The sequence below is a fragment of the Raphanus sativus genome, chromosome 5 (genome assembly GCF_000801105.2).
Source record: "Raphanus sativus cultivar WK10039 chromosome 5, ASM80110v3, whole genome shotgun sequence".
NCBI lineage: Eukaryota > Viridiplantae > Streptophyta > Magnoliopsida > Brassicales > Brassicaceae > Raphanus > Raphanus sativus.
In genome coordinates this window covers 2,087,104-2,109,914 of record NC_079515.1, presented here as the reverse complement: position 1 = coordinate 2,109,914, position 22,811 = coordinate 2,087,104, and the positions used below count along the sequence as shown (strand labels likewise).

Genomic DNA, 22,811 nt, shown 5'->3' with positions numbered 1-22,811 from the left:
ACGAATTTTCAGCCAAACCTTTTTATTGTGGACTTGTGGGGCTAAGAGAGAGGCTGAGGGAATAGAAGCGGAGCCTCGGAGAGCTTTTAGCATAGATGTGACGTCGTCATTGTACGGAACAATAGTCCCTTCTCTATTTCTCATTGTTCTTCTCTATTTGTATATGATTTTTTTTGTTTCCATATATGATATAATATTTAATACCAATGACGTTAAAAAGAAAAGTTACATGCCTGCAAAACTTTTTTTGGTAAAACATGCCTGCAAAACTTATAGAGATGCTTCAGCCTGATAATATACACCTAAAAATGACTTCTCAGCAAGGATTATTTCACAAGCATAGAATGCCCACTTAAATACAAATCAAAGTCTTAATTAGAGATTAGATCATAATTCAACTTTTAGAAAATAAAAACGTTGAAAAACAAGAATAGACAGAGTGAGGTGATGTGTGTTCCCATGATGAAGGCACTTCCATGGTACAGTCTCCTCCTCGATTTTTTCAGTCTGCCACTTCCTTCGGATTGTTTTATCGAATCTCACCAAACCTTATTAACTAACTGTTTACCACCCACTGACCCACCCCATACCCTCATTTCTTCTCTATAATTTTACTTTTTCTGAAATTCAGGTTCATGTTATGTTATCAAAAAAACGAAAAAAAAAATTAAGTACTAGCTACTAATATTTGGGGTTTATTATAATTGTTACGATACATGAGCGGGAAATTGTTGCCAATTTACTAAACTCAGTTTTCTTTATAAAACATTTATATACATATGTATATATATAACATTGTTATTAATTATGAACATCAGATTTTAACAGGCCGTAAACACAACCTTTTACGTATTAATTAAAAAATAAAGGTCGTTGACAAAAGCTAATAATCAAGGTCTTTGTCAGTAATCCAGTATTTAATCTTTAACCATATAGACTGATAAAAACGCTTGTTATTTATAACAAAAAAAAAAACGAAAACACAATGCATGAAATAAATTAAAAAAACTGTGTGAAACTAAGAAGTGGCAACACATAAAGATTCCCAAGTTAGAAATCCTCTGTTTTCTCGATCCCCTTCATGACATCTATTTGATCTTTGAATCCTCTCAATAGCTATCACTTCGTTGTCTTCTTCTTCTTCAACTTCTTCCTCGTAGTCTGGAATCTCTTCTTCGTTATCTCTCTCTGTCTCCATAGTTTCTTCTTCTTCTTTGATCTCTGTCTCTTTGTGGTCATCAGAGTCAATCAAGAACGCGAGTCTGACGCAGCCATTACTTCGGTCCTGTAAGCATCTATCGCGGGGCAGAGGTTTCATGGCCGTCATCACCAATCTTCCGTTCTCACGGTGGGACTTGACTTGAATGCAGTCAAAACCTCTCATACTTGTCAAAGGAGGTGGAAGTGAAGCCAACGCATCTCTCTTCCTATCTTGTCTTGATGTTCTTGTTGTGGTGGTCGAAGTTCTAGTTTCCCTGGTTTGTAATTCGGATGAAACCGAGAACAAATCTTGATCGGTAATAACATCAGAGCCGGTCTCGCTACCGAGGCTTTCAGTGCACAATGCTAAGCTCTCATCGCTGAGAGTTCTACGAGAAGATGGAGAATGAACGTAGGGAAGTAGTGTCTTCTTGTCTTTTTCATCAGAGCTCGAGTTCGAGATGGTCTCGAGCCAACTTTCCAAGTTAGAGCTCGGTTTAGGAGCTGGCGAGGGCAAGGAAGCTGCATTAGTGGTAGAAATGATGTCTTGTGGAGTGATGGATGAGTCAAGTAAATGGGGTTTGAGAGGTGTGGATGAGTGATGATTGTTAGGAGAAGAGAGTCTGAGTCTTAGAGTTCTTGGCTCAAAGTGTTGTGACTCAAAATGAGATTGATACCCTTGATATACAACAGTTGCCATGGCTTAAGAGTTTTGGAAGAAGTTTCTTGTAAGATTTTCTTGTTACGTGGAAACAGGGAAGCAGAGAGGGAGAGAGACAAGTAGAAGAGGAGATGAGAGAGGCTTTGGAAGTGAATTTGAGGGATAAGGAGAGCATGAGGGTGTTATTTTGTAGTGCCTAAAAGTTACTTTCTTCCAAGAAAATATAAATAAACAAAGAAAAGTTTGAGAAAGAATGTTTTAGTGTATAGAGAGAGAGATGGTGGGTAAAAGAGCTTTTCTACACTACCACTTGTACAAAATGAAAACTTTTATTTATGCCACATAATGTATATGAGAATATATCCATTAAAAGGCAAAAGAATAGAATATGGTCACTGTACAGTTCCATATATGTAGTATTACACTAAAAATGTTTATGTCTATATTTATTTAAATAAAAACTTTTTTACATATAGTAGAGGAAAGCAATTGTAGAAACGAAGGATGTTTGGTAACATAGTTTTATCACTTAAATAGCAAAAAAGAGAGAAAAGATATAGTAGTACATGATTGAGTCAGTGGCGAGGAAGTATCGATCCTCGTGCATGTGATGTGGCTAGAAAGAGACTATCCACACAAAAACAAAGAAGAGAAAGAGACTTTCCTATGCAAGTAGTGAAATCAGAAAATGTGGTTTGAGAGCACATGTGTTTTTGAACCTAAATAACGATTTTTTAAAAAAAACACACAAAACCAAATCAAATCAAATCTAAATTGATCTAGGGAAAATGGTGAAGAGTATATTTTTTTATATATATATAATTAACCCAAAAAGAAACGTCATTCAATTCCATAGAAAATAATTTGTAAAGGAAAAGATATGTTAACTGATAAACTAAAAATAATTAAAAAACGAAAAAAGTACATACAATAATATATATAGGCTAATTTTGGTTTCAGATTTGTTACTTTATGTCCTAAACTAGAACATAATAAAACCTATAAGAGTTTTCAGGAACAAAAATGCTTTTACTAATTTTGTATGGTTTAATTTTTTAAAATTTAAACTTGATAATGTTTATTCAACATTTATCCGTCATTATACATATTCTCGACCGGTGTAACAAAAAAAAACATATTCTCGACCATAAACAAAGAACAAGACATGTTGAGTTTTTATTTTTCTAATCATAGCTTCGACTAGCTCTTTTAGCATCTACTTTTTTTAACAGTAGCGGTCGATTCTCTAACCCAACTTACCAACATGATTAAAACAGCTCAACAATGTTGAAAGCTCTTTTACTAACCACAAAAATATAAATAATATAAAGTTATGGGCATCAGTGAAGAAGGCGTGAACATCTAAGGAGGAATGTTCGTTAACTGAATTATGCATGCATCATCCATGAAAATAAAAGAATTAACGTTATAAAAAAACATAAAGTGTGTCTAAAAACACGCCTCGCCCAACAACGCTACATTTGAATGCAGGAACAAATTCCCATTTTCCGCCCACTTTGTTATGCGCTAGTGATAAAAATGGTCCTAATAATAATAAACGAATAATCAAAACATAATTAAATGAAAAAAGAAAAAAACATAATGAAGTAGCTTAATTATCTTAACACGTTAAGGGGAAGGTTGTTTTAGTATCACTAAATGTAGCTAGATTAATTTCTGGTCTGCTATATATTTTCTCACTACCAAAAGAGTGTTTGGATGCGCTAGAACATATATGTAAGGCCTTCCTTTAGACAGGTGCTCCCAACTCGGCAAGATGAGTAAAAGTCTCTTGAGAAGCTGTATGTTTCCTAAAGGAGTGTGGAGGGTTGGGTCTTCGACGTCTCTTCTGTTTAAATCAGCTCTATGAAATTAAAATAATTTGGTTTCTCGCTGCTGGTACTGATTTTTTGTGGATTGCCTGGATTAGAAGTCACGTAATACCAGGGAGAATATTTTGGACTTCTGATTTTTCAACTGTGGGCAGTTGAATTTGGAAGCGCCTTATGAAGCTTAGACACTGGGCTAAAATTCACATACTTTGACACGTTAATTCAGGAATAACTACGTCTTTTTGGCATGATAACCGAACGGAATCAGGGTCGTTCATTGCCACTAAGGCTGTATGGTTCAGTGAGAGACTTCCTAAATATTCCTTTATAGTCTGGCTTGTCTTAACGGGCATAGTGTTAATCCAAGACATATTAAGGAGGTGTATTAATTTAACATTTGATGTTATTTGATTTTTAATAGAGTTTTAGATAATTTTAATAAGTTACAGATTCTTAGGTGATTTTTGTTAAACTATTCTAGAATCTCACATAAAACTATGAGATTTTGGTTTTAATTTATTTAACTAAAAAACTCCATCCAAACACCCTAAAATCACCTGAAAACTTTAAAATTTTAAAATTTAAAATATTTTCATTAACAGTATATTTCAGACTATTTTACGAAATGTCAAGTTCATTAACAGTGAATTTTAAATAAATTATTAAAAATTCATATTTGAATAAAAGAGAATTTGTCATTTTAATACAAATCACCTAAAACTCCCAGTTGAATACACCCCTTAAAATCGTGGGGTCTCGTGGTTCCGGAGAGTTTCCGGGAAGTGTCTTCTCTATGCTCATGCGGCAGAGACGGCTAAGCATCTGTTTTTTATTGTCAATTCTCGGCTGGAGTCTGGAATTTGCTGTTATCTAGAGTCCGAATGGATTATCCCTCTACCTAAAATGAGATTATTCACTGGCTGATTGATGTTCTTACGAGAACCAAGCTGAAGGCTATCTTGAAGTTAATTTTTCAAGCATCGGTTTACTTCATATGGAGAGAAAGGAATTCCCGTTTGCACTCTGGTGTGCACAAACCGGCCAGCCAAGCTCCAAATCAGGGCAAAGTTACTTGGTCTTGATAAGGAAAAACCTCTTACTATTCAGGTTCCATTGAGTAGACAAGAGTCCTTCAATTCTACCTGGTTTGGTCGATTTCAAGCCTGAAAAAAAATCATCTTTTCTACACTAACAACACTCCTTCACATGAGTTTCACCCTTTATTTATAGATTACCTCCGATTTTGCTGTATAATGATGTAAACATTCCCCTTTGTTGGGTATACAAATATTTGGCCAAAAAAAAAATTATGTAAACATGCCCCTTTGTTGGGTTTGTTTGGAAATAGTATTTTGTTTGAAAAACAATGTAGCTAGATTTTAGCCTGAGTGACCAGGGCCGTCTAATAGCACGTGTAAGTGGAGCGGTCGAATATAGTCCAAATTAAAAAATTTAAAAAACATTAAGAATTTATGAAATAAATATATAAGTTATAATATAAAACTTTAAATTTTTAGACATAATACTAAATTTGGTGTTGATAATTTCAAAAAAAATGTCAAATATATATAAATAAAACAATACACTTTTAAAATTATTCTATTACATCGTTAAATATATCATCAATATTTTTTGAACAGAGTCCATAAATAGTTTGAGACGGCCCTACCTGAGTCTATGGACATCTATCTTATTAAAGCTGAAGTACAATTTCGGTGTGTTTGGATACTTGGATAAGAGTATTAAAAAAATTTGGTGTGTTTGGTTACTTGGATAGCATTTATAAAGAATAAGTTTGTTTGGAAACTTGGATTGTAGTTAAAAAAATTGTTTGGAAACTTGGATTGTAGTTAAAAAAATTGTTTGGAAACTTGGATTGTATTTTTTATTAAAAAAATATCTCTATCCAAATAAAATCAGCAAATCTATTTAAACTTCCTACATTTTAGGAAACCACTAATTGATCATATATGTTTTCGTGATACACAATATTTTTCCCCTAGATTTTTAAATTAAATAAATATCATTCGAATATTATAAATATCGTAGGAGATTCGAGTTGGATCATTTTCGGTACGGGTTGGTTTGTAGCAACCTAAAAATATATCAATAAACTTTCATTTTAAATATGGCAGTAATAAATAATTTATATATTAAACTGAATTAATATATAAATATGTTATATTGCTATGTAAATAATTGTTTATAGATTCTTTAGTTGACTAATTTTTAATATAGCTTATATTGAAAGAAATTTATTTTAAAAAATTATATGAGCTGAAGAAAAAACAATATAAAAGTACTGTACATTTGAATTCAAAATCATTTCTTTAACAACAATTAGACAAATATGTTGAATTGTATACAAATTACAATGTAAATATTTAATTAATATAGAAATATGTCACATTGTTTAAACAAAATATCAATGTGAAAGTATTGTACAGTTATATTCTAAAATCATTTATTTTAATAATAAGCCAAATAAATATATTGATTGAAAAGAGAATAAAATAAAGTCAGAGAAACACATAGTTTACCAGAGGTACTCTAATATGTCGAATTTATTATAAAAAAAAGTTTTAATAAGATAAATACATTCAGTAATTACAAACAAATAATATTTTTCATAAAAGTGAAAAATAAGCGCGGGTCAAAATCTAGTGTCTAATTACCAGCTAATTTGGTTGAATTTTGTCTTGTTACAAATGTACGTAAAGTTCCAAGATCACTAATCAATCTGAGCAGTCATGTCGACGTGAGGATTGGTGAGAGTGGTAACTCCTAGTTCTATATATATAATATATGTATACGTTTTTGTTACAGTATTCATCATTATTTTCGTTTTACGAATCCTTGTGACAGTGAGAAGAAAAAAGAGAGAAAGAGAAATATAAACTCTCAAGCTTCATGCATTGTTGTGAGCGTATTGCTCTGAATTCACTGTTATTTTATTTTAAAGTTTTCTCTAACTCTAGTTTTTATGTTTTTCTTTTCTTTTATGTTTCTAGAGTTTTGATTAACTATTTCTCTAAGTTATCTATTGTGTTAGTTTTTACTGATATTCTAGGTTTAATGAAAGTGGTGTTAAAAAAACTCTTAAAATTTTGTTGTTAATTATATTTATAGCAACAGAAGTAAAAAAAGGTTAACCATCAGTAATCTTATTTTTATTTTAATTGCCATTCTAGATTGATGCACATATATTAATAAAATATATGATTTTGTATATTTTTAAAATAAAAACACAATTATTTATATATTTTAACCAATAAAAATATTTTAAACGGCTTCTATTTTGAAACGAAACTTTTACTTTATTGCGACAATTAAATTGCTGAGGGAGTATGTGTTATTATTTTTGCTGGTTTGGTCTATTTTGAAGATTGGATTTAGAAAACTCTTAGAAAGAACACATCAATCTTAGATCCGTAAGTACTGTGTTATAGGTGTGAACTTATATTCAAAACTTTCCGCTTATGAAAGAAGACGAATAGAAGAATGCCACCTAGGTTTCTACTTTGGAATATTCTCTCTCAGATTCAGCACATTGTGATTATAAATAGTAATCCAGGTTGGATTAGGTTCACATCAAACTTTGTCCTTTTTCTCATTGGCTAGCCAACACTAAGTTGCTTTTACCCTCTCCAAGTCCAACCCATGTTACCTCTAAAAAATTGTACGGAGTAGCTTACGAAGACAGAAAAGTTTTAGACTCGTGAATCAGCATTTGATTCCCCACTATCACTTTGGCTCTTAGTCTTCACTGTTTTCAGATGCTTACGCTGTGTAATGTACGAAAAAACCCTAATTAAAACCCTTTTCTGAAAAAGAAAGGGACAAAACAACACTTGCACACAACTTTTACAAGTAAACTAATGCCCTAAAGTAACTAATTACTCACTAGCTACCTTTTGCTTAACTCTATGCCATGTGAATGCTGATATAACAAACCATGTTCAATATTAAGTGTGTTTTCATGTATAATACTCGTTTAAAAATTAGTATAAGAATCTCACAATTTAAGACGCCAATTTCTCTCTCTGAAATCATATAGGGATCACAAATGATATATTTAAAAAAGTATAAATATATATATATATATATATATATATATATATATATATATATATATATATATCTTCAAAATTCGTTTAAAGTCAAATGAAAATCTTAGAACTGAATCAAAATTTTCCAAATTACTTAAAAACTACAAAATAATTAATTAAAATATAATATATAAATAAATAAAATATAAATTGTACATGTTTATCATAAATTTGCTCTTCACTAATATTTATCATATATTTTTCAAAACTAGCAAACTGGATTCTGTGTTTCTCTTTGCATATGAAAGTTTGCTTGTTGCTTGATCAAATTACTGAAATGTTGTTTCTTTAACTAAGCATAGCAAATGTAACTTGTTGAGCATTCACATAACCAAATTCATAGAGAGTTCTCAAAATTTTAATATACTATAATTATAAGAAAAAGTATTAATTGAATATTTCAATTTTAGAATCTTTTTCAAAATCCTTTTAAAAACATTGCAATGTGAATGATGTTATAAAATCAATTGGGCCCCAACCTCTTCCTTTACCGTATAAATTGCAAGAAAGAAAGGCTAGCTAGAAAGTGTGAGCCGTTTCCAAATTTGATGAGAGTAAGAGAGATTTTTGAGTTTATGGTTTCCTGTAATGGAAAAGCTGTCGCAACTTGTGTACTGTGCGAGGATAAAGAATGTGTATACAAATACAAGCTAGCTAGACACCATCCGTGAATTTCTGGCAAGCATAATAATATGTTATGCACTTATGCTAGTTGTGTGTTGCATAACCTACGATCGCTTTATTTAGCTAGCAGACCAAAACTTTTTGAGGTGTATAGCAGACAATACAAGTAGATACATAGTTTATAATTTCTCACAAAATTCGACGAGAGACCATGCATTGCTGGTTTTGTACGAAGATACCTTAGATATGTATTATATACGACAAGTAGATCTCAATTTCTTTTCTTTCTATTTAAGTTCTTTTCCAAAATAAGTAATAAGCTTCTAGTACTAATACCATTTTGATGGAACCGTATTTTATAAACTACGGATTACTGAATATTGTAAAGAATAAAAATGATAAAATTATATCAAAGAGTAAGAAAAGGATGATACAACTGCAGATGCGAGATATTATCTCTTTCCTTAACTCAAAATACGTCCCGTAGTGCGACGGTTCGATAACGTAATGAGTCCCAGGATACAACTGCAAACAATCTTCTGAATTTGCGTCACTCTATCAGAAGTCTGGCGAAACTAGTTTTGTGTTGTACTCTCAGACACAAGAAATAAAAAAAAATACTAACATGACTATTCAACATAGGAGATTGTAGTTTTTCTTTGGTATTTGATGTGTATGTCCTTCTATCATGCTAACAAGCCATTTATATAGAAAAATAATGAGAAGCACAAGTTTCATTTTCAACATAGAAATGAAACCTCCATGGTGCACTAATGGAGACTTTAATTTTTGTCAATTAATATGTAAATTCATTTCACATTTTGACCAAAAAATTAAAGAGTATAATTATTATTATTTGACTCATTCAAACAACATAATATACTTTAAATGGATTTCTTTTTTTATATTTTATGAATATAAAAGATCACATATATTTGATTTATAAGATTAAGTTAATGAACATGAAGTCCAACTAACAAATCAAAATCCAAATCCAAATATCTAATGTGTATATTTGTAACTTTATACAAGTTTCTCAAATCACACACATTAGATCCCTATTTCTCATTCACACTAACTCTATTTTTAGCATATGAATACATTGCTAAAAAAATAGTTCCAACACATTTTACCATATGTTCCAAGTGGATGATCACGTATTAATCAGTGCACTAATATGTGAATCTGAATATCTATTCGTATTACGTACCAAGCAGATGCAAAGATGATGTGAACAACAAAAGTGTGATATATATGAGTTTCCTCGTTGTTTAATCGCAATGAAGAACGACCTATATATTAGCTATCATTCATATCATATTTTTTTATTCGAGGCAGTCATAAAATACCCAAAATATATTGTATGTAACTCAATGATGTTATGAACCACACCATCAAAAAGAAACATTCGCCTTGAAGACATCGGTGTTCTCTCCTCTCTCTGGCCGTGACGGCGCGTGCGTCAGTTACGGCTCCGTTGGTCGTGGTTTCTTTGCTCCTTGCCTGCCTTTCTCTTCTATGGTGATATGCTGAAGCTCTGGTGATGGGAGAAGAAGAAGTCACTCAGATCTAGTCGTCTGATCTTGATTTGAGGTTTCTCTCTTTCAATCTGGAGTGAAGGTGAGTTGTAGAAGCTTTAGAGGATCTGCAGGGGGTCGGATTTAGTTGGCTTAGGGTTTAGTGTCCCAATTTTCTCTTCTCTGGTGAGACTCAAACCCTAGCAGTGTCTGTGTTGGTGGCCATTGTGGAGGGGGCGTGAGGTTTAGCTACGGTGGTGATTTGGGGACTTGCTTGGACTTGAGAGTGATGCCTCATCTCATTGGAGTCATCTCCGATGGTTTTGAGCTTTGATGGTCAGTGCCTGTGCGTTTTTATCTTTGGTTTCGAGAGGATCTTGAGAAGATAGCTGTTTAGCAGAGCGTAAGCTTCTTTGTTGTTCGGTTGCCGTCGAGTGGTGAGTGTAAGTCTTGGGTTCGGAGTGGTTTTTATCCAGTTACCGGCTGTTTGAATAAGTGTTCGGGAAGTTTTATAGGCTTCGCCGTGGGGCGCTGTTGCGTATGAGGCGCGTGGAGAACCCACTCAAGGTCCAATGGCGAGTTTTAGTTGGGATTGAAGGGTGTTTATGGCGACGGTTAAGGATTCTAACCTCTCCCGATCCAGTTATGTGTTGGTGATGTTCATGTGCTTCCAGTCTATCTCTTTGCCCTTCTCAGCCTGTGTTTATTGATTTTGAGTTCTCGTTAATTCTATGTGTGGTGTTGGAGCGGGTTTCTCTTTTGGAAGCACTCTTGGAGTTATCTTGCTACTCAGAACAGTAGGAGTGTGCTGCTCTCACTCTCATATCTTCGTCTGTTTCCTTTCGGCTCACCTCTCTTGTAGCTTGACCTTCCTCCTCGACTTTGTTTTCATCTTGTAGTCTAGTTCGTGGTTTTAATGGTTGTACCAATCTGTGTTTCCGGATGGTGTCGATCACCTTACCGGCTAATGGCTCCAGAAAGGTTTGATCATCTTTACTGGCTTTGTGTAATCACTTGTTCAAGTTAATATAATCTTCTAGATGACAAAAAAAAATAGTATGTAACTCCCCTTCAAAAAATATGTCATTGTGGAGTCCGAAAATTTACGCTAAAACTCTTCTCCTGAAGGAAGTATATAATGAAATGATTTAATTACCCTTTAGATTGATACACGATTGGAATGAATACCGTGAATTAAAAAAAAGAAAAGAAAAATAGAGGAGGATTCTATTACGTAAGCATGAGAGTACGTAAAAAGTTATGACATAATTTAATCAAGAAAAGGTAGAAAAAGGAGCTGACCTGCAGACGTAATCTGTCAACAAATATCAATCTACATATATCGAGTCTTTGATCAGCACATGTGGTCCTAAGTCTAGAACCAACGCATTGATTGAATTAGAAAGTAGCATAGCAACCCTTGGTCGCACCAAACGATCGTGCTTTACCTTTTTAAATTTGTGTCCTATTACTTAAAGATGCTTTTGATTATATTAATCGAGTTTTACAATTATTAAGTGAATACCGACAGGCGACAGAAGCAAATTAAAGTATGAGAATTTTATATACGAAAATAATTTGACTTGTCATGTCACACAAGCCCCATGATGCACACACGCACAAACATTAAATAATTTAAATACAGAGTGAAACTCGAATCGTTATCCATCAGTATTAGTTATTTCTTTCAACTAATGGAGGATCTAAAGGCAAAGAATACGTCATACCACTTCAAAATTAGTGGAGACAGAAACTTAAGCCTTACGTTTTGAGTGCATGTAACCAAACTAGTAATCGTGTGGTGTCATAATGTGAAACGAGACTGTTCATTTTTAACCCAGATGTGTTGGCATATTTGAAAGCGATTTACAAAAGATGCAATTTCTTTAGGATAATATGATTCTTGATTTCGTATTTATTCGAAAAGAATTTTCCAAGAAAACAAAAAAAGACTGTAACGGAACAAATTTGATCATTCCAAAACTAGTAGAAACGCTATATCGAATCTGAACACATGATTCGAAACGAAAGTGTACATCTCATGGCTCAAAATGATTTGCATAAGCAAAATACCATCTTTTGACTATCTTAGTGGAGCCTTTATGAGCCACTCCTTAAAACTTTAAAATTTTGTGACCATGCAATAAATCTTAAATTAGCTTATATAAGCAATGCTTACACATGTGTATGAACTATTGGTTAACAAATTTCACATAACTATATATTATTTAGGTAGACAAAGGATATGTATATAGAATGTTAGGTATTGGCCACATAGAGTTATTGTTTGTCTCCTTAGCTTTTGTTGAAAGCATGACATCCACATGAAAATATCATTCTCATCCATAACTATTGACTCACTCACATATTATCCAAGCAAACTATAACTTTCACATAACTATGACTAGTTTGGATAAGAATACTGATTCAATGGAACAAACACAGCCATGGACACTTACATCGATCTATTCCATTACTAGAACAAAAGGAATCCTTCGGAATCATCCAATTTAGAGTAAATTATAAGGCAACATGGATTTCTCATTAGTGGATATATATACAACTATGCATATTAAAGATTAATCATGTGATGAACCATAATATCTTATACTCCCTCTGTTTTATTATAAGTGTCATTTTAGACTTGTGAATACGGATTAAGAAATCATTTAATTTTGCATATTTTCAATATAAAAACATTATTACCGATACAATTCAACCAATAGAAAAATAGAACGGAGAATAAGTTAATAAATTTTACATTGAAACTCTAAAACGACACTTATTTTGCAACGAAAAAAATTCTCTAAAACGACACTTAATATGAAACGGAGGGAGTATATCTTAAGATGTGATTAACGATTGAAAGAAACTGACCAAAAGAATCTAAAGGAAACAACATCTCCCAAGAGCAATCAACTACGAACTACGAGGCGAACACAAAATGTGACCACTGATCAAACTCATTACAAAACGATTTAAGAACACTTCTAAATGGAGATTAATTACTAAAATGTATTTTCGGTGTTGTCTTATTACATCTTTCTAGGAACTGGTATTTTTGTTTCGGAAACTGATATAGAAACAAACAAACAAACAAAAAATAGGATTGCACGTGTATCACCATGTGCTTCTTCTACCAATTTCAAAATCTTTTTCTTTTTAAATTGTGGTCCAGATGATTGTGACCTACCCCAACGGTAAGCTCAATCTGATTAAAACGAGATAAATACAATGATACAATCTAAATACAAATGAATTAATTACTGCTGTTATTAACCTTTATTTGTTTCTAAATTTTGTTTGTTTAATGAACACTAGCATATACCAAGATCTGTGGGGTTAAATCATGACTACTATCAATTATTACCGATGTTCTAAAAAGCGGTCTATTGTGACGATTACTCTTTAAACCGTCTAGATAATTACAATATTGTAATAATAAATAATATACTAGATTTTGATCCGCGCTTTCGAAGCGCGGAATAATTTTCGATGAAAAAGATTTTATAGTCGTATTTTCTTTTAATTATAAAGTAAATTTCAACATAAAATCGTAGCCCGCAGCCGAACCCAAACTAAAAACCTGATTCATATCCGATCTGAAATGCAAAAATATCAAAATAGATCTTGTAGTATGGTACAAATCATATTTGAACTCAAAGTGTTATTAGCCGAACTCAAACGAATAACTAAAAAAACAAAAAAAACTATGTAAAAAGTATGAAACAATCCGAATGTCCAAATTTTTGACAAATATAAATATTTGAAACATAAATATGTACTTCAAATATTCAGTTCTAAATTATTTTGAAATGAAATCTGAAACTAATTATTTAAATTTTTAAATAAGTACCTTGAATATCTAATTCTATATAAATAAGTATTGTTTCTTTTAAATTTTGGATTTAACTTCGGATATATCCTATCTGAACCATTAAAAATCAAAATCGAAATATATTACTACTTTATGGGGTTTATTAGTGTTTTAAAATCCAACCCGGACCCATGGTAAAACCGGTAAACCCGTTGACCCGGTATGTATTCCGGTTTGGGTTTTAAGAAAAGTCCATTATTTAAAAACTTGGTAAATTCCATAAAAACCCGCTGAATCCGGAACCCGGTTTAACCAATATGTAACTTTTAATTTTTATTTTTTGGATTTTTCAGTTACATTATTAGAATTTGTTTTGTATTCTAATAAAAAGTAAAGTTGTTTAGTTTTTTCTTCAAAAATAAAAAGATCATTCGATCATGTGGATTATATATATTAACAAAATTAGTTGATGTGGTTTTACATTCGTTTATTTTGTCATAATTTATTAAAATTTATATTACTTTTGGCTTATTTTTAAATAATATTTAATTTTAGTATTCACTGTATACAATATCTACTTATAGATTTTAAGTCTTGATATGCTATTATGTCATGTCATAACTCTTAACTTGTTAAAATTTGTTACAATTTCTGTTTTTTTTTTTATATTTTGTATGTGGAAGGAAGAAAAAAAAATAAAATTAAAATTAAAGTTTATTTTCCAAATGTTTTTGAAAACATAAAACATTTCTTATATGTTCGTCCGCGGTCGACCCAATAATCTGTGATCCGGTAATTTGCCCGGTTCAGTTTCCGGATCGGCTTTTAAACGCTGAATTTTAGGATGTGATATAAATTAGAACTAAGATGAAAATGTTATATCTAAATATGATTTGTACTTGTAAATTTACCAGAAAGAAACCTAAAATGTAATGTAAAATGAAACCAGAATTCAAAATGTCAAATCCGTATTCCAACATGTATCTGATCATCCAAGATTAACTTAAAGTATGATATAGAATGTTCAATTACATAAAATAATAGGAAAGTTAATTAAATTAAATTATTAATATTATAAGAAAAGTGCAGTGTATATAAAATTTCAACGTTGATTTTTTAATATAGATATATTTAATTAAATCGATCTTTTTGCATATATGTAAGAATCTGTTGCATGTCAGAAAAGATATCTCAGTAATAATAGATATTGTTATATTAAAAACATTATATGATAATAACTAATAGGTTTATTTTATTGGGCTGGTATAACTTTATTTATAGTCCAAAAAGTAGTCGATATATATTGCTCATGTTTTAATAGTATTGATAATTTATTATTCATAAATTATAATATATAATATGTTGTAATATATATTCTTATGAAAATTAATTTTATCATATATAAATAATAATTTTTATTATTTATTAGTATAAATACATATATTTAATATATTAGTATAATTTATAAATGCCTAAACCGTTTAACTAATAATTTAAGCATCCGTTTAATCGTTCTATGTCGGCATAGTGTTAAGCGCCTGGCGGTTCTTAAACACTGATTATTACCATTTTAAATATCCTATCACTGGAAGTGGAAAGCCTAATGGAGATGCCGATTATCAGCAGATAAAAAATAACATGTTAGTTGATAAACGGGCTTTAATTATGGCCCATTAAGAAGAAGTAAGGGTAATTGTGTAAATATAACAAGACAGGAAGCGATGAAGGATGTGTTTGGTGAGTTACATACTTACATTGTAAAGTTTGTTGCTTTTCCTTTTAGACACACTCGAGAGATTGTTTGTTTGTTTGTGCATTACATTGTAAAGGTTGTTGCTTTGATTTGTGCAGAAGAGTAAGTTTACTCCTTTGGGAGGTTTATTATTTACTTCACAAGTTGTAATATAATGTTCATGTGAGAATGCACCTGCTGTCTTGTGTTTATACTCAACGCAGTTCGTGAGTTCCAGCTGCAAATCCAAGCAACTCAAAAAACGCCGCAGGCAAAGAAAACGACGCTGTGCAGGCGTGGCATGGGAGACAAAGACAACCCCGCAACGCGTGCTGAAAAGCTGAGGCTTAATGGCACTTAAATCCAATGATCAAGAGGCATATAATGAAGCTAGTAGAAGGAGAGTAAGAACGAAAGACTAACTACTCTTCTAGAAGAGACTAACAAACTCCTTGCTAATCTGGGAGCTTCAGTTCAGCGTCAGAAACTTCTTCCCCAAGGCGTTGATCTACTGAAAGACTCGGAATCTGATTTTATCTGAACTTGATGGTACAAGAAGTGAACCGTTGCAGGATATTGATATCAATATTCTGGCGGAGAGAGCGCTGGGTCTGTTAAAGAAGTGATAATGGAGCGTGCAAAGCAAAAGTCATATAAGCTGGTCTTTTCAACACAACTTCCACTGGTAAGTATACAGTAAATGATAGTCTATTGATGTTAATTAATTTATATTGTTTTATAATTTAACAAATATTGATTTAGAGTTTCTATTGTATATATCTAAATGGTAGTCTCTTGATGTGTGCTTTTGTTTTATTGATAAACAGCACAAGACAGAAGAGAGATGCTCGAAGAGTTTTCACGCGCAAAGGAACAACCTCGTTAGGGAATGATGTCCCTATTGAGAGAGATAAATAAACCGGCTTGCTGCTCGTAGTGAGGATGAGTTTTGGATGTTTGAGAGAATGGATGAGGAGAGGCAAAGGAAAGAAAGTTATAGAGAAAATCTGATGCAAGAGCAAGAGGTTCTGAATGGGCATACACTACTACACAGAACCAAGATGACAAGTCGAACAGTGCAAAGCACCATTTTGGGAGTGCCACAGATAAGAGAAAGCGTAAGCCGGTTTAAGTGGGCTTCAGCCTCACCATCCTTGTACAGCTCTGCTTATCCTAACAACATCTCATATTGCATTTATGGGCTTCATTAATTTAGCTATATTCCACAAAACAATACTAATATTTTAGAGAGACTTTTGACCGTTGTGGTCGACCACAAAGTGGACGTGTATGAGTTTTGGACAAAGTGCACATACATGCCATTAATGTTCTATTTTAATAATACGAGCACATGAAATGAAATATTGAGAGTGATGAGCACACGCTTTGCATCCAAAGCTTTATTGAAAATGTGCATTGAAGAAGCAAAGAAAAATAGTGAGGAAACGTAAAAAACATTTAACATGAGCTAGATCTTGATCCGTGCGACCGCATGGATATTAATTTTTACTTTTAGTTTTTATTTATTTATACAAAATAATATATTTATAATATTTGATCGTTTTATATTGACTAAGTTAGGGGTGGATATTTGGATACCCACTCGAATTCGGTTAAAATCTATTCGGGTTTGAGATTTTCGAGTTTAAAGATTCTACATTTATTCGTGTATTTATAAATTTTGGTTCCGATTTGATTCGGATCTTTGCGGGTTTGATAACCTGTTTAAACTATTTTTAAATTTTCAAAATTTATATATCTTTAAATATCGCTAAATCTAAAAATAAAAATAAGCCAAAGTACCTAAATCTAAAAATGTAAATTTGATAAATGTAAGCTAAAGCACCTAAATTAAAAATTTAAAATATGTTTAACTTGAATATTTGGATGGAGAATAAATATATATATTTTAAGTATTTTTGGTGTTTTGATAATTGTTTATCTACTTTAGATGTTTACTTTTGACTATTTTTTATATTTCAAATATTTTAAACAACTTTGAAATAGTTTATATCTTGGATATTAACTCTAAAAATAGCTAACATATTGAAGTGTATATAAATATGATTTAAATACATTTGAATATCTGAAATATTTCATTCAGATCAGGTTTAGTTATGGTTCTCTAGATACCAAAATGGTAAATCTATTTGGATATTATCTAGTTTCGGTTCAAATTTGGTAATATTTTTCGTTCAGATTCGTTAAATAAAAAAATATTGATATTATAATTTCTATGAATTGTTTGTCCAATAAAAATGTAACTTTTTTTTTAATTTGACATTGATTTAGTGGAGAAGTTAATGAAGTGTATTTAATTCAAATTTAATTTTAAAAACACATTAATCTAAGTGAAAAAGATAAAACATTAAAATATAAAATATTATTTAACTATGTATTTAGTTTGGAAAACACATTAACTAAAGTAAAAAAGACAAGCATAAAAATAGGAAACTTAATTAATACTACAATGGCATGAAGTATAGTAAAAGTGAAAACTAAGGGGTATTTTTAAATGAGTACTTCTTTTTTAATAAGATAGATATTTTTCTGAAGTTTAAGATATTTTTAGTTAAGTTAACAATGTTAAGGAATTTCACACAAAGGAATAAGAAAACCAAGTTATTACTACAAAATAAATGTTGATTGTTAATTTTTGTTCAGAAAAAAAATGTTGATTGTTAATTAAAAGATGAAAATCGTAAAAGCTTTTAATGGTCTTTCAAAAACCGCGTGGAACATATTAAAAAGGATCTTTCCAACCACCAAATTACCTAATGAAAGTGATAACTGTTACACATCACTTAACAACTACTGTGTTTATCATGGAACTAATCACAATTATACCGTCTTAGTTTATGGAAACAATATAAATCAGAAAATATCGAAAGGAAATAATAAAAGTCAAACCTGAATCGAACCGGGACTACTGAACCGCCGGTTTAATTATCAGTTTCTTCACATAGACCGTAACAGAAATAACAGAATAAGATAATACTAATTTTTCTGAAGAAAAACCAAAAAAAAAAAAAAAAATCCCAAAATTGGGAAAGACAAAACAATCGTCTTCTTCCTCGCTGACTCTGACCTGTTCCTCTAACTCTCTCTCTCTCTCTCTGCTTCTTTGTCATTTTTCTCATCCTCTGGAGCTGGAGGGGTCAACCCCCCTCTCCTTCTCCCCACCTAAACCTTATTTCTCCTTTCTCTCTCTCTCTCTCTCCTTTCATGCTAACTGCTTCTCCACCACCGCCATGTCCCATCTCCGCCTCATCCTCCTCTCGGCCGCCGTGTTCTCCCTCGTCTCCTCCACTCTCTCTCAGCCCTCTCCACCCTCCGGTACCATATCCACCTCTCTATCGTTCGTATCACTATCTCTGATCTCTCAGTTTTGTTTTTGATTTCTAATTTTCAGCGATCCTGATCGACTGCGGCGCCTCCGTCTCATCCGTAATCAACGGCCGGAGATGGCAACCCGACGAAGCTTTCATCTCCACCGGAACCTCCAGAAACGTCTCTGAACAAGTGCTCGACCAAGTCTTGTCCACCGTCAGATCCTTCCCTCTCAACAACAACCTCCTCCTCGGCCGCCGCAGCAAGTTCTGCTACGCCGTCGCCGTCTCCCGCGGCTGGAAGTACATGGTCAGAACCACTTACTTCTACGGAGGAGTCAACGGGAAAGCCAACCCCCCGCCGGTGTTCGATCAGATCGTCGACGGGACGCTCTGGGGAGTCGTCAACACCACGGCGGACTACGCCGACGGCCTCGCTTCCTACTACGAAGGAGTGTTTCTGGCGCAGGGGAAGTCCTTAACCGTCTGCGTCGCTTCCAACTCTTACACAGCTTCTGATCCTTTCATCTCGGCCTTGGAGGTTGTTAGGCTCGACGGCACTGTTTACAACTCCACTGACTTCAGAGGTTATGGGCTAAGCCTTGTTGCTAGGCATGCTTTTGGTCACAGCGGACCACTCATCAGGTATTATAATATTAGTTTCGTCCCAACAGTCACTCTGAACCAGAGATCTCTGATACAGAGTCATTTCCAGTTAAGCCAAGGATATGTTTATTGCCGGGTTCTTAGGGTGGAGTTCTTAACGTTAGCTAAGGAAAACTAAGAACCATATCTTTAATATATTTAAGATACGGTTCTTAATTTTTTTTAGTTTTAAGAGATGGTTCTTATATTACGCTAAAAATCTCACTCTAAGAAGCAAGAATTCTGTAATAAACATGGCCTAACGACCTCTGGTTGCTTTCAGGTTTCCGGATGATGAGTTTGATAGGTTCTGGGAGCCGTACTCCATCAACTCGACAGTACCAAACAATCGGAAACTAGAGGTTTCGGGTTTCTGGAACCTCCCGCCTTCGAGGATATTCAACACGGATCTAAGAGCTACTCAGGTTCAACCTCTGGAGTTCACATGGCCTCCGCTGCCTTTAAAAAACTCTGTTTATTATATCGCGCTCTACTTCGCTCACGACTCTGATTCCCTCCCGGGCGGTGGTGGATCTAGTAGAGTATTTGATGTTTCCGTGAACGGTGTAACGTATTATAGAGAGCTCTCTGTCACTCCGGCTGGCGCGGTTATATTCGCGAGCAGGTGGCCTCTCGAAGGTCTCACGACGTTAACTCTGAGTCCTAGAAGCGGCTCGACGCTTGCTCCTCTGATCAATGGTGGTGAGATGTTTGAGGTGATTGCTCTTGGAGGGAGAACTCTTGTTCGAGATGGTAGGGTGGACTGTTAAAACAACACTGATTGGTTGGTCTGATATATAACATTGCTGACTGTGTGTTCTCTGCAGCGACTGCTCTGAATGCTATTAAAGGTAGTTTCGAGAACGTACCGGTTGATTGGAATGGGGATCCTTGTATGCCTAAGAACTACTCTTGGACTGGAGTTACCTGCTCTGAAGGTCCCCGGATACGAATAGTAGCTTTGTGAGTTTGAACTCTGCCCAAAATTTTGGTCGTCTGTGTTTGTACTGAGATTTGGTGACACTTTTTTTCTAAATCCATTTGTTTGTTGCCAGGAACTTAACGAGTATGGGACTTTCAGGTTCGTTAGCACCTGAAGTTGCAAGATTAACAGCTTTGTCCTCTATGTAAGTACCTTTTACTTTACCAGTGAACAATTGCCTCAGACTCAAAAACATTGATTGATATTTTCATTTGTCGAACAGTTGGCTGGGAAACAATTCTCTCTCGGGAAGTATACCTGACATGGGTTCACTCAAACTACTTGAATCAGTGTACGCAGATAGTTCTTTGGATTTCACTAGTTGTGCTCCACATTTGTGCCAGTAATGGAACAGAACAGAGAGACTCATGCTAAATCTCATCTCTTTTTTTTTTCCCTTTGTAGGCACTTGGAAGACAATCGTTTCAGTGGAACTTTTCCTTCATTTTTCAGTGGAGTGCCACGCTTGCGAGAGCTGTAAGTTTCCTTTTCTCATATTACTACTGTATACCGGTCCTTTGGTTTATTTGTCTGAACGCTTCTCTAGAGTAAGTTGCATATTGTCTGCTCAAGATTCTTGCCTTGTGGATTGGAAAAGACATGATACCCTATATTCATTATGCATAATAACAGTTAGCCCTTACTCTTTTGGTATCCGCTCTTTTGTCTTTTGTCATTTAGCTTTTTACTTTTTATAAGATTTAAAGGCCATCATGGTAAACAGTGCATTATAGAACCGGGAAAAGTGCCTATTCCAACCTGAACAATTTGGATCGTGCCAAATACAACCCGAACTAATGGTTAGTGCCAAATACGACCTGAACTCAACTAAAACTTTAAAAACCTACTCGAACTTTTTAAAACGTACCTAAATCTACATTGAAATATTATTAAAAAGTTGACATTATATAAACTACTATTTTTTCATCGTATTAAATTTTAAAACTTTGGTGATAATTTTTTCTGATTTACATAAATACATAACATGATTTTACTTATTATATATTCAATAAACTTATATCTTACTAAAATATAAATAATAAAATATTTATAATTACATGATCTTAAATATACTTAAAATTTTGAAGTTATTTATAAAAATTTCTTGTATAGATTATTTTTATTTTTAAAACTTAAGTGATTTTTTTTCAAAAGTTATTATTATATATTTTAATAATTTGTTCAATTTTGAAAGGTAAAAGGTTCAAAATATAAATAACTTCAAAAATTTTGAACAAAATATCAAAATATATAATAATTTTGAAAAAAATTCACTTAAGTTTTAAAAATAAAAATAATCTATACATTTTTTTATAAATAACTTTAAAATTTTAAGTATATCTAAGATAATTTAATTATAAATATTTTATTATTTATATTTTAGTAATATATAAGTTTATTGAAGATATAATAAGTAAAAACATGTTATGTATTTATATAAATCAGAAAAAATTATCACCAAATTTTAAAATTTAATACGATGAAAAAATAGTAGTTTATGTAATTTCAACTTTTTAATAATATTTCAATGTAGATTTATGCACGTTTTAAAAAGTTTGGATAGGTTTTTAAAGATTTAATTGAGTTCAGATCGTATTTGGTACTAACCGTTAGTTCGGGTTGTATTTGGCACGATCCAAATTGTTCAGGTTGGAATAGGCATTTTTCTCTTATAGAACCTATATATGTTTCGGGGATGAGTTTCTGACTTAGTTATGTGTGGATATATTAGGTTCTTGCAAAACAATAACCTAACAGGCCAAGTTCCTAGCAATCTTCTTCAGAAGCCAGGACTTTATCTACGGTAAGCTACAAATTTTACAAAAGTGGTTTTCACCATACTTTTTTTTTTTTGTAACTGGCATTGTTTTCACCATATTTTGAAATGTGCTAATACAAATACTCTCTGATGCAGGACTTCTGGTAATCCCTTTCTGACTCAACCGCCACGTTGATTCAGCATTCTAAGAAGAAGACGACATTTGAGCTTGTGTTATATAGTTAGAGCTTGTGTGTAAAATAGAAGCCTCACGTGTATAATTCTTAATGCTTTATTCTTTTAACACATTGGGGGGACAAGGGAATACTGATTGCATATGTTGTGTAATGAAAAAAAAACATTATGTTGTATTATGAATCTTTATGATAAACGGAGTTTATGTGGTTAACCTGTGTCCTATTGAGATCAACTAGAATCCATTCTTACTTGGAATCAGACCTTTACATATTTTTTGATCAAAATATCTATCAATATATTGAATAAGATAGTAAGAAGAGTACAAAAGAAATGTGAATAACGAGAGCTGTAGTCTGCAAACAATGGAGCCCAGTTTTAAAATGGTGAAGCATAATCAATTGGTGCA

General features: G+C 32.8%; 3 protein-coding genes across 3 annotated transcripts; 2 read left to right on the top strand and 1 right to left on the bottom strand.

The window, feature by feature from the left end:
- Positions 1-938: 938 nt before the first annotated feature.
- On the bottom strand, positions 939-2,033 carry LOC108859418 (protein FANTASTIC FOUR 4). Its single transcript, XM_018633315.2, has one exon. The coding sequence runs from the start codon at positions 1,898-1,900 to the stop codon at positions 1,019-1,021; it is 882 nt and encodes a 293-aa protein (XP_018488817.2). The 5' UTR covers positions 1,901-2,033; the 3' UTR covers positions 939-1,018.
- Positions 1,936-2,112, top strand: LOC108859419 (uncharacterized; the record flags this gene model as incomplete). Its single annotated transcript, XM_057010529.1, has 1 exon — positions 1,936-2,112. A coding segment is annotated over one exon (126 nt), but the record flags the coding sequence as incomplete, so codon positions are not given.
- A 16,477-nt stretch (positions 2,113-18,589) lies between these two features.
- LOC108862357 (leucine-rich repeat receptor-like serine/threonine-protein kinase At2g14510) lies at positions 18,590-22,616 on the top strand. Its single transcript, XM_018636459.2, has 9 exons — positions 18,590-18,828; positions 18,905-19,466; positions 19,750-20,219; positions 20,294-20,429; positions 20,522-20,593; positions 20,672-20,740; positions 20,854-20,925; positions 22,181-22,252; positions 22,364-22,616. Exons 1-9 carry the CDS (start codon positions 18,744-18,746, stop codon positions 22,401-22,403), a joined length of 1,578 nt encoding a protein of 525 aa, XP_018491961.2. The 5' UTR covers positions 18,590-18,743; the 3' UTR covers positions 22,404-22,616.
- Positions 22,617-22,811: the final 195 nt, after the last annotated feature.

Bases quoted from the DNA above. Each gene is read 5' to 3' on its own strand.
- LOC108862357 (XM_018636459.2), top strand. From the start codon at position 18,744: ATGTCCCATCTCCGCCTCATCCTCCTCTCGGCCGCCGTGTTCTCCCTC. The intron at 20,220-20,293 runs GTAGGGTGGACT...TGTTCTCTGCAG, and splicing joins GAGAACTCTTGTTCGAGATG to CGACTGCTCTGAATGCTATT. The intron at 20,741-20,853 runs GTACGCAGATAG...TTCCCTTTGTAG, and splicing joins CTCAAACTACTTGAATCAGT to GCACTTGGAAGACAATCGTT.
- LOC108859418 (XM_018633315.2), bottom strand. From the start codon at position 1,900: ATGGCAACTGTTGTATATCAAGGGTATCAATCTCATTTTGAGTCACAA.